This window comes from Nicotiana tabacum, chromosome 3 (genome assembly GCF_000715075.1).
Source record: "Nicotiana tabacum cultivar K326 chromosome 3, ASM71507v2, whole genome shotgun sequence".
NCBI classification, from domain to species: Eukaryota; Viridiplantae; Streptophyta; class Magnoliopsida; order Solanales; family Solanaceae; genus Nicotiana; species Nicotiana tabacum.
Genome location: NC_134082.1, coordinates 161,757,106 through 161,769,346, shown reverse-complemented (window position 1 = coordinate 161,769,346; position 12,241 = coordinate 161,757,106). Strand labels below are relative to the sequence as shown.

Genomic DNA, 12,241 nt, shown 5'->3' with positions numbered 1-12,241 from the left:
AATCCAAGATGAAGAAATTTCTTTCAAACAAGTTGAGAAAGAAAATAAGTTCAATGATTGTCAAGTGAAAGCAAACAAGTTTTGCTCAAAAAATCTAACTAGAATAGTCAAGTTCAACATTTGATTAACCACTTAGCTTAGGGGTTTTGTATTATCTCTGATATGTACAAGAGTATAACTTAACAGATCTTACTGAATCATATATTGCATTGCCTTGCCAAATAATTCACCCTGTTTCTTTTTTAAAACATTGGACTTAATTATAATTTATCAAACCTTTTGTATTACTACAAATGTATAGGGACAAATCGCAGTGAATGGCACACAATACAATTGTTGTTTTAGGTTAATAGTATTTCCCCTTGCAAGATAACTCTTCAGTCATTATTAAAAATAAAAAATAAAAAGAAGAAAAGATCTTCACCTATTACTTTAGGTATTTTAGAAAAAGAAACATTAGTTTTTATCCAAAGTAGGTGAAAATGAGTACTAAATTTTGGCAAAGCTTCTAAAATCAGTTTTTTTTCTAAAGTGCAGTTTGTTTGTGTTTGATTAATTTATTTAAAAAATATTCTTGAACAATAATTAGTATTTGATCAATCTTTTGAAATGCACTTTTAGTGGGCGTTTGGACATAAGAATTGTAAAATTCCAACAAAAAAAAATGAACTTTTTTAAAAGTGAATTTAAAAGTGAAAATGGTATTTGAAAATTAGAGTTGTGTTTGGACATGAATATAATTTTGGGTTGTTTTTAAATTTTTGTGAGTGACCTGAGTGAAAATTTTGAAAAATAGCTTTTTGGAGTTGTTTAAATTTTCGGAAAAACTTAAAATGCATCTTCAAGTGAAATTAGAAATTTTATGACCAATCTACGCTGATTTCGGAAAAAAAGTGAAATTTTTTTGAAAAAAAGGAAAAAATTTCTTATGTCCGAAGGGGCTCTTAGTATTTTTTCTCTCAAAAGTGCTTTTCGAAAAACTAATTCTAGAGAGAAACTACTTTTTCTGCTTCTATTTAAGCACTTTTTTATTAGTTCTAAATAGGCAGAATAACTTCCTGGCCACTTAAACTTGTAAGGTTTTTAAAAGCCGATACATGAACTTTCAGCTCTCCTATTATAATACTCGAACTCATTTTTTCGATAACAAATAAACACATTTGACCATTGACCATGACCATATGGCATCAGTTGGTCCTAATCAGCAGGTCGTGTGAGGAACATGACGCACAGGAGCATGAAAGCCCCCTTCCCAACGCGTAACGGTACAAAATGAGATGTATGTATCTTCTTATTCATTCCTTCTAAAATATCCTATTCCTCCATTTTTTGTTAAATCTAAAGCTCCATTCCTCCCATTTGTAAAATCTAAAGCTCCATTTCTATTTTTTTTCTTCTTTTTTCAGACCGTGAAAATGATGGAATCGAAAAGAGACAAACGAACCTTTAGATAATATAACGTCACTGAAATCGAAAGCACGAACCAAATGAAACTCGATCAAAACAAGATTCACATATAATAAACGAAAATAAAAAAAATAGGTGAGCGATTATGATCGATTTTGTAATAGGGTGAGTTATTGTTAGTCCATTGGTAACCTAGGTATAACAGGAGAGGGTTTGGTTAGAGAGGTTAAAATGAGGGGATGGGGGTCCGTCTATGGAATAAAAGTGGGGATCCCGATCTATTAGGTTAAGGTTTTCGCGGTCTTGACGTATAAGACATCCATTGGTCGTTTGTTGGCTAGATGGACACGTATGTGTAATACACACGCGCATGGTTAATGGTCAAATGTATTTATTAGTTACCGGAAAAATGAGCTCGAGTGTTCAAATGAAAAAGTTTAAAGTTCATGTATCGGTTTTTAAAATCCCTACAAGTTTAAGTAGATAGGAAGCTATTCTGCCTTCTAAATATTGATCAAACACCTTAACCTTAGAAAAAAAAAAAAATTTTGGCCAAAAAAGTAATTTTAGCCCCAAACAAACAAGGAATCCTGGCCAAACTAGTTATAAGACTGCACAAATGACAAAGTCACTTAGCCTTCAAATATGTTTATAAATTGTTTTTTTTTTTTTTTAACTTTTAGCCCCCACGGAACCTAATTACCTTTGGTAACTGAAAAAATATATATAATTTTTGTATATAACATATATATTTTTAGGTTATCATTTTTGCACTAGCTTTTGCAGTTTCTAACTAGTAAATTGAATTGCTTCTGAAGTTGGTACGCCCTATTTGATAAACGACTTGTACAATTATTATTGTTATTCGTGCAAAGCATTTCCCCTCCAAGTACCAAGTGTTTGTTTGGGGAATAAATAAAAGGCCAAATTTCTACATTAATTTTTTCTCATAAACCCAAAACCCCATTACCCTTTAAAACCTTTTCAAATTCCCAAGACTCCATTACCTTCTTTCTCTCTTACCTTCCCCACAATCGCAATTCACAATATTTGCATTTACACAATCACATTAGTTGTACCTCTGTCGCCAGTAATAGGTACTATCTTCTCCTTAACCTTCTTGATTCTCTCTTATTTTTTGCCTATCTTGTAAAGTAAAGCTTGTGGCCCTTTTCCCTTCTTTTTTCTTTTTTAAAGATAAGCACTCAACCCACAACCATACATGTACCGAATTTCTAAAACAAGCTTTACTTTTTTCTGTCGGCTTTTTTGCTGACCCAGAAACTAACTTCTTTGCTTGTAAGTTATTGGACTTGTTTTTTTTTGTTGTTGTTGGGGTTTGTTATGTAGGAGTGAAAGAATGATCGTTTAATGTGTTATGTATGTAATCTGCACTTTAGAAGTAGAATTTTCACTATTAGTATAACATTCCCATTATAAATGCAGTAACTTTTCTGTCGTTTAACGAACAATACATGCTGCAGTCGGAAAGTGTAAACATGTACTGACTTCTCTAAACCTTATTAGCTGTTGAATAAAGTATTAACATTGGATGGAAATTGATTCATTTGTCCTGCTGGATTGTTGGCAACAGAATGAGTATTTGAATCAAATTAGGAAATTGTTACTAGTATTTACTATTGTACTGTGTTCTTGGCCAGTGCCGGCCTCATGATTATTAGATCATCGGGGCTCAACAAATTTTAGTCTGAAAATGCTACCGAGATTGGATGCTCAGTCAATATATTTGTATGATTTACTAGCTATTCTATTTAAATAATAGTGTTTGGACCTGAATTTAGCTTTAACTTAGCTCCGCCATTATTCTCGGCCTCACTTTGCTTTCTAATTGATGCATGATGGAAATCAGTAATGAAGCGCCTTTTTAGTGTAGGAGTTGAATTGGTCTAAGTATTCAATTCTTCCTGGCAAAACTATGGAAACTGGAAGAAATCCAGCTAGTGGTCCAAAGAAATCGCCTTTCACGCCTAAGGCTATCATACATCAGAGATTTGCTGCTAAAGCTTGCTATAAGGTCGAGGAAGTTCAAGAGGTTGCACAAAATGGATGTCCTGGTTTAGTGATCCCTCAGAAAGGTCCTTGCCTCTATCGCTGTACGCTCCAACTTCCAGATTTTTCTGTAGTCTCTGAAACCTTCAAAAGAAAGAAGGATGCTGAGCAATCTGCTGCTGAGAAGGCTATACAAAAGGTTTTGCCTTTTTCTCTGTTCTTGAGCTATTTAAATATTTGAAGGAGAAGAGCGAGGCTTTACTGTAGGAGCTATTTAAATATTTGAAGGAGAATAGCCTAGTACAAAAGAAAAAAACTAACACTTGGTAAATTGGGTCTCAAGGAAACAACTTTTTTACTTTCCCTTTTTTGCTGACTCAGGTGGTAGACTCCAACTCTTAATCATAAACCATCCATTTCACTTAAAGTTTATCTTTGCTAAGCATGCTCTTATAATGGGTGCTGTAAATGTAGTGGGCAGTTGATAATTTTATCTCTCTCAGGTTGTCGCATAGATCTAAATTGTCCATGAAAAGTTCATCATTACCTCATGATTGTCGTTTATCTGCATGCTTTGGTGATCAGTTTTAACAGATGAAGTGGACAAGTTTCAATTTTTCTCTCAGATTTGAACTTAGTTTTTCAAATGTGAAATGCTAATGCATTAATGACTCATGGTTGTTGTTTATCTGCAGTTAGGCATCCAGCCTAAAGAAGATAATCTCACTGTGGAGCAAGCGTGGGATGAACTGGCTGGTCGACTATCATATTTATTTTCAATTGAGGTATGTAACTGTGTTGGTGTTAACGTGATGATGCAATTCTTCTTGGAGTCAGCTGCAAGGTTACAAAGTTTCACTAGCCATCGAGATTAAGTGAGAACTTTGACTTATATACATGTTTGTCTGCATAAGAAAGTTTTTAATAAATTATAATAACTCGATGGTGAAGCTGGTTATACAGGGTATTGTCACTTTGTCGTGAAATTTATTTTCTATAAAACAGCAAACACTATACCAAATACGTCATTTTTAGTAATATCTCAGCTTTGGAGTTTTTTTTTTTTTTGCAATTTAAAAGTCTTTCAGTGCTATTTGATTGTTTGTAGAGTCTGAAATATGATGTTTTTATGCTTTATTGAAACTTGCCCAAGGTTTCATTAGAAAATATAAAATTTCCTATGGTTTCATCATATATTTGTGGCATGTTCTTATAAATAGTTCTATTGAGTTTGTGAGATATTTAATGCTCATAAAGGTTCATTAATATTTTTTATATTTTCATTAAGTCCAGCTTCAGTAGATAATAATTACTGAGTTTTTTGTTTGTAGGATAACATGATGTAAACGGATTCACTAATTGGATGTAGTTATGTAATGTATTTTTTCCTGCAGCTAATGAACTACCTGACTTAATGTTATTTACGGTTCACTTTTTTCGTTTCCGGTTGTTGATGAAAGTTCTTGCCTTCAATTCATCCGCTTAGCGGTCACTTCAGAGCAGCATTGCAGAGAGGAGGTCACCTTAGTGGATTTATTCCTGTAGCAGCTATTGCTGCGTTTGATGCTAAGATTAATAGCTTATGTAAATATATAAATCCTGAAGTGGAGTCGAATCACATTTTGGTGATGTCACTTATTATTGAAGCTGCTAAGAGGTTAGCGAATACGCTTTTGTTCTCTGAGGAGAAGCTTTCATTGCAGAGGCTAAATCCACACCCTCCTGAGATTATACAGTCTTTACTAAAGAATGAATCTAGTTTCCCAGAGAGCATTTCAATTGAAGCAGTACGTATTCCATCTTCAGCAGAGAAGATTGTGGAACCTTCAATACTTGATGCCTCTTTTGGCAATTATTACCTGGATGCCATTGCAAAGGAGCTAGGGGTTAAGGATGCTTCTAAGGTTCTGATTTCTAGGTGAGAAAGAATATATACAGAGCATTGAACTAGTACTTTGTTTGACTGGTAAAATGTTGTGAGCTTGACTTGTAACAATCAGAAGTCGGTTTTAATGCAGTATGGTAAGAAGTATATGAAGGAGCTCCTATCCAGTGATGGATGCAGCCTTTATGCTGCGAGTTCTACCCAGTATTCTCAATACAAAGTTTAAAGAATCACTAAAAGCTCAACAAATATTAAATCTGCGCACAATTTCAAAGTACAATTGCCATTGGGCTTTGGTCTAGTGGTGAGAACACAATGCGTGATGTGTAGGTTAGGTGCATGTCACAGGTTTGAAATTTGCTGCAGACAAAAGCCTGGTATTTAAGCAGAGAAGGGTAGAGAGACGGGCCCCATTACTCACCGAGTTTTGAACCGTGCACCATTGGCCCTCGGGGATTTCTCTGTTGTCAAAAAAAAGAAAAAGATCAGAAGTACAATGAATTTAATGCTAATAGCTTTGAAGGTTTAAACCATCAAATTTAAATGCCAGATCCGCCTTTGATTCTATCTAGAGTTTTCTGATAGGTTGTATTGTTCCTTCTTCCATGCTGGTATGATATATACTTGATGCATCTTGATATTTATTTTTAAGTAAGACAAAATTAATCTTGTATGACGAAAGCTGACACCCTTCATCATAAACTGGTTATGGATGGATGTTGGAAGTTAGTTCATGGCTGGTTCAATGTGAGCTGTAAGGTAGTTTTGTGGTTTTTGTTAGAGAAGGCTGGATCAAATAAATAATTGCTTCCATTTTAATTGAGCATTTCCTGTATCTTTGATGATGAACATTTGTTTTCTGTTACAGGACTATTGGCAAAGCTTCCTCAGAAACGAGGTTGTACTTCTGTGCTCCAGAATCCATAACGATTGGCCCATCATCAGAGTTACATATGAAACTAGCCAGTTCATTTAGAGAATTTAATGCCCTTGCGACCTACCTATCTGGTCAAGAAATATACGGTGATGCAATTTTGGCATCTGTAGGATACACCTGGAAGTCTACTGATCTTTCTTATGAAGATTTATCCTTGCGTGCATATTACAGGTATGTCCTTGGCACCATTTTTGAGTTTTTAGTCAGCGAAGTCTGGCTGAATCAAAACTGAGTCTGGCTTAATTACAACTGGATTGTCATCTAGGATAGCAGAATTATGATAGCCATTCTAGTAAGTTTCCCCCCTGTGATCTGGGTGTGGTGGGCTAAATAATGGAGACAGTGAATTTGCATGATGAGTTTAGGGTGCCGAACTCAGGACCTGAAGTCACGTGTTGTACTTCAGGAATTTCTTTTCTTTTTTATTTTTGTTTTTCCTTTTGATTTCTTTATTTAACTGTGACACTCAGTTGCTATCATTGATTTGCATAATATTTTACTTTTCTTCTTTTTTATTTCACTCATAATAGCGGGGTTCATTTTCTTTTCTCTTTTTCCTCTCAAGAATACTTGCCAACATGATACCTAGCGGAATTTACAAGTTGTCAAGAGAAGCAATACTTGCCGCAGAGCTGCCCACAACATTCACAACAAGGAGCAATTGGAGGGGTTCTTTGCCCAGAGATATTCTCTGCACATTTTGCCGCCAGCATCGATTATCTGAACCTGTCTTTTCCAGCGATTCCTTTGAACCTCTGCCAGATTTAACTGGACGTAAAAGATTGAGGGATACAGCATCAAGTGGAGACGAAATTAATGAAGGTGGTCTTGCTGCTACTGCTACTGCTGCTGCACAAGGAGGGTGTACTCTAGTCTATAGATGTACAGTGAAGATATACTCCAAGTACCAGGATTTGATTCTGCTGTGTTCGCCAAAGGAATCTTATAAGAAACAGACTGATGCAATTCATAATGCTGCTTTAAAAGTTCTCTTATGGTTGGATAGATTTCTTGATAAAGTTGCTATGTCTGTGGAGGAGATGACATCGTCTGCAAAGGGACTTGATGTTCTTATTTATCCTCAACAGTTTGTTAAGGAGTTCTCATCATGTCAATTCTTGCCCAAATATCGGTGGAGCACTGCAACACTAGCAGACAGCTCTCTGTGTTCTAGCTACTCTTATGTACAGAAGAACACGCTAGAAGACGAAGTAGCATCTGTTAGGATAAGTGGTGAATATTCTGGAACGACTCCATCTAATGGTTCTTTGGTGTGTGTGACATACAACATATATTTAGTCACGGAAAGGGAAGGCATTAAGGAACAGCTTGAAGGGTCTAAAGAGTTTGAATTTGAGATTGGCAGTGGAGCCACATCACCTGTTCTCGAAGCAGTTGTAACACAGATGTCCATTGATCAGTTTGCATGTTTTACTATGGAATTGCCTTCCAAAGAGATTGTTCTAGCAGTGGCTCGTGATTCAACAACTGTCCTTTCATTATTGTCTTCAGGTAAGTAAGGCAGTTCTTTCCTTTTGTTCTGATTTTTTTTTGGCTCTATTTGTGTTGATTTCCATTTTAGAACATGCTTTCCGCAGGACATTTGTCGTGTCGAACCCATATAAAATTTCTGTTGTATTCCGATAATCTAGAGTTTTCTCTCCTCTCTGGAGACAGGTACTTGTACGATGAAATGTGAAGTCACCTTGCTGCGGGTGACAGTACCCCTGGAGGATAGAATGGAACAGGCCTTATTCACTCCCCCATTATCAAAACAACGTGTTGAATATGCATTGCAGCACATTAGAGAATCTTGTGCTGCCTCTTTGGTATAGGCCTTTTCAAATGATTTTGCTGTCTTTTTAGATGATAAAAAGACTTGATTCTGATCTTTATCCCATCACAGGTTGATTTTGGATGTGGTTCTGGAAGTCTCCTGGAGTCTTTATTAGCTTATCAAACCTCTCTTGAGAAAATAGTAGGCGTTGATATTTCACAGAAAGCTCTTGCTCGTGCTGCCAAGGTCTGATGCACTCACAGCCTTTTTATACTGCTTTCCAACTTTCACAATCTCTCTCAGTAATTGTCCTTCAGTTTCTTCTTTTCTTTCTACTGCATTTCTTTTTCTTAGTAATGGTAATAAGAGCTTGTGCATTCTCTAACTTAACTATGTAAGTTGAAAACTGAACTGTGATTCGAGCGAGTGAGAAAAATCAGGATCTGCAATGTGTGCCAATCCAATATTTAGATATTATCCTGTATCGTCAGCTAGATCTAGTTTTGCCTATGCTTTCAGTGTGACATTATCCATCTCATAGGTAATGACAGTATTTTCGGATTGCGAAAGCTAGAGAGATGTTTCCTTATTCAGGAAAAAATTTAACATTCCAGATCAGAAGAATCTAATTTTTTTAAAACTCTCTAGTTTTATTATCAATTGTTAGATAAATAAATTGGATAAAGTAGGTTCTTCATATTAGCTTGACGTTGCTGAAATGAGAATGTCATTGCATTAAATGTAAAAACAGTAAAAGAAAGAAAAAAGGCTGATAAACAAAGAGATATAAGTAATAGCTGAAGTAGCTCCAGCACCAACAAAGATAAAAATAAAAATAAAAATAGAAAAAGAGAAAGAAAGATGGTCCAGATGGTTATATGCCCATTAGAAGGTTTAAGATTTACTTATTGGGAAGGCTGGTAGCATAATCATCACTTGGGAAGTCAAGGGAATTCACAAATGATTTAAAAAATTGTAAATTGAATACATAACAAATATGATTTTCTGATTATGATTGTTGAATTGAAGCTAATTTGAGTTCAGATGACTATTTGAAGGTTACTAAAAAAAAGAAGGTAATCACATGACTCCATATAAGATACTTGGACAGAGAAATGTTAAGGTCCTTTTACCCCCCCCCTCCCCTCACAAGTAGTTGTACAACTGATATCATTTTCTATTTCCTTAGTCTAGCGTCGGAAACTCCAAAGTAGATACCATTCAGTCAGTGGTGGTATAGGATTCTAGAATTGGGAACTATGGTATTGGACTATCATGAGAAATCCAAAAAAAAAAAAGTAGTTTCTGCTGAAAAAGAAGAAACTTTTTCTCGTTTATCCCTTTCTTTGAGGATGGCAAGCAACTTTGAAGCTTCAGGAATATAGCAACATGAGCTTTTTTTCTTAGACATTCTGAACTAGTAAACTAATGAGGTCAAATATGTTAGTTCAAGATGCTAAGAGATTTCTGATTAGCATAGTTCACTTTTTCTTTCTGTTGCATTGACGGAGTATAGTTCTAAACATTTAATGTCTGCCACATGTGTTGCTGGTGCCAAATTATAATTTTAACTTTTCTTATTTATGCGTTCACTAAGAGTCTTCTTAATTTCCAGATACTTCATTCAAAGCTCAATGGAAATATAGAAGCTAAACAACTGACTAACAGAATCAAGTCTGCAATACTATATGAGGGTTCGATTTTGACTTGTGATTCTCGGTTATGTGGGTATGACATTGCAACCTGCTTGGAGGTAATTGGTTCCTCTTCTAGTGATGGTTACACAGCTTTCCGGATTTAAAATTGAGCTTTAGGACACTTAGTTTCATGAAGTACTTGCGTAAAAATGCTTGTGTACCTTATATCCATGCCAAAAATGAGGTCTATGGCTGGTTATATCATTCTTTTTTATTGAAGCAGTTGAGCACAGTGGCAGAACCAGGATTTTTACCAAGGGGATTCGGAATATTAAAAAGTACACACACGAACAAGCCAAGGGGATTCAACATCTACTATTTATGCATAAAAACAATTTTAACCTTATATATATAGTGTAATTTTCCGGCGAAAGGAGTTTAGGGATGAAGCCCCTTCCGCCACGTAGCTCTCCCCCCCCCCCCCCGTTTGAGCAGATCAGTGAACTTAGTGTCTGGAGAGGATCTGTCAACTAGATTGCTGTAGAATGGTTTAATATGTTATCTTACCAAAAAAGAGCTGTTGTAGATGGTTTAGTATGTTAGATGTCATATATTAGTATTTGAGGTCGGGAGAAAGTAGTTTCTGAAGCTTGTCACTATATAAGTTGGAGATTGGTGTAAGTGAGATATTGAAACTTCTATGCATTTGATTTGAAATAGACGTCAGACTGATTTTTCTGTAGCCTTCACATGAGTTTGCAGAGATAGACACGGTGATTCACATACCAGAAGAGCATAGTGCCAGTACTCACTAATAAAGAGTGTAAGAGTGCAAATAATAATTTTTCATACTGAGTTTGTGTAATGGGTTGCTAGATCATACGCTATGACAATGATATTTTCAAGTTGCATGTTAGGGTCTATCCACTTAGCAAATTATCTGTTTAGTTAAAAGAATTTTGCCCTGCTAGGGAGACTGGTGATGCATATGATGGTTCTGCAGTTCTTTATTGGCACTTATTGGCTGAATTAAGTATGAATTATTTGGCACCTTTTCCTTTCTTGTTTTTCTTTTTGTTACTTATTTCTTATTATTCCCATCATTTAAGTGGTCTTGCCTTTCCATCGTGATATATATAGAGTTTTTTAGATAGGTTTCTTCAGTTATTGATGATCCTAGGTTGATACATTTTGTCAGCTCAGGTAGTTGAATGAGACTTTGCTTTTCTGCAGTTATATATCCATCATCTGTCTTTTCTTTGTTCCATACAATCTGTAAAAATTAGATCATCTATTGATCATGAAAGATGGGAATTTTGATCAACTATAGGTGATTGAACACATGGAGGAACATGAAGCGTGCTTGTTTGGCGATATTGTGCTCAGTTCATTTTGTCCACAGATTCTTATAGTCTCCACTCCCAATTATGAGTACAATGTGATTCTCCAGAATTCTTCTCCTCAATGCCAGGAAGAGGATCCAGATGAGAAGAGCCAGCAGCAATCTTGCAAATTTCGCAATCACGATCACAAATTCGAGTGGACTAGACAGCAATTTTGCCAATGGGCATCTGAGCTAGCTTTAAGGCATAATTATGATGTTGAGTTCAGTGGAGTTGGCGGAGAGCCTAACAAAGAACCAGGATTTGCCTCCCAAATTGCTGTCTTTAGAAGAAAAGATGGCAGTCCCGCTAATGCAGACTTTACTGAACACTTTGATGTTATTTGGGAATGGAGTAGCAGCAGTAATTCAAGATCTTAACTGTAGATGCTTTCTAACAAACTCATTTTTTGCTGCATCTTAACTGTAGATGCTCTCTAACAAACTCATTTTTTGGCTAGTCATGTCGATTTCAGAAGTTATAGAAGTCTGCTCCTCCATTCATACCTCTTCTTTTCCCCCTTCTAAATGGAAGATTTGCTCATGATTTCTTTTGCTTATACTAAGTGCTGACTGTTCTAGAAAATTATACTTAGTATTCCTTACCTAAACGCGCAGAAATATCTACTTACTAGGTGCAAAATGATACTAGCTGTTTGAAGAAGAAAAATATGGTACTCCTAACTCATGGTTTAACATTTATGCTTGAGTTTTAGTTTTGTTCGGTTTTCCTTTCACCTTCACTTGTAGAGATGGCCTGTTGTGAGCTCATACTCATGGTAACAGACTCGTGTGGGTGGAAAAGTTTCTGTTCATCGATAGGAACATTCTTTTTGTACTTGTACCACTTGGCCCAAAAGACATAGTTCCCAAAGTTGAGCAAGCTGAGGATTGCTAGGAAGAACCAGTAGAAAAGCTCGATATGGTTCTCGTTTCTCTTAATTTTTGAGAAGAAAGGGCTAAATTCCAACATTGCGGTGGCGCTAGTATTGTTTTGCTGTCTCTGTTTGGCCAAGATTTGGGAGGAAAAAAATTGTTTTTGAGGAGAAGCAGTAAAAAGTACTTTTGAGAAAAATACACTTAGAAGCAGTTTTTTAAAGCTTGGTCAAACACTAATTGCTGCTCAGAAGTGCTTTTCAAATTAATTTGTTTGCTTCTCGCCAAAAGTACTTTTGAGAAAAACACTTTTGAAAAAAAATACTTCTCA

At 35.7% G+C, this 12,241-nt stretch overlaps 1 protein-coding gene across 6 annotated transcripts; it reads left to right on the top strand.

The window, feature by feature from the left end:
- The first annotated feature begins 2,267 nt into the window (after positions 1–2,267).
- On the top strand, positions 2,268–11,521 carry LOC107768656 (small RNA 2'-O-methyltransferase-like). 6 transcript variants are annotated; one of them, XM_016587785.2, is made up of 10 exons: positions 2,268–2,504; positions 3,302–3,616; positions 4,113–4,202; positions 4,878–5,335; positions 6,171–6,410; positions 6,805–7,751; positions 7,917–8,068; positions 8,146–8,262; positions 9,632–9,769; positions 10,984–11,521. In XM_016587785.2, the coding sequence occupies exons 2-10, from the start codon at positions 3,344–3,346 to the stop codon at positions 11,413–11,415; spliced, it is 2,847 nt and encodes a 948-aa protein (XP_016443271.2). In that variant the 5' UTR covers positions 2,268–2,504; positions 3,302–3,343; the 3' UTR covers positions 11,416–11,521. The 6 variants fall into 6 exon arrangements, with proteins under 6 accessions (XP_016443271.2, XP_016443273.2, XP_016443275.2 ...); XM_016587787.2 differs by having other exon boundaries at positions 2,271–2,504; positions 3,297–3,616; XM_016587786.2 differs by having other exon boundaries at positions 2,372–2,504; positions 3,278–3,616.
- Positions 11,522–12,241: the final 720 nt, after the last annotated feature.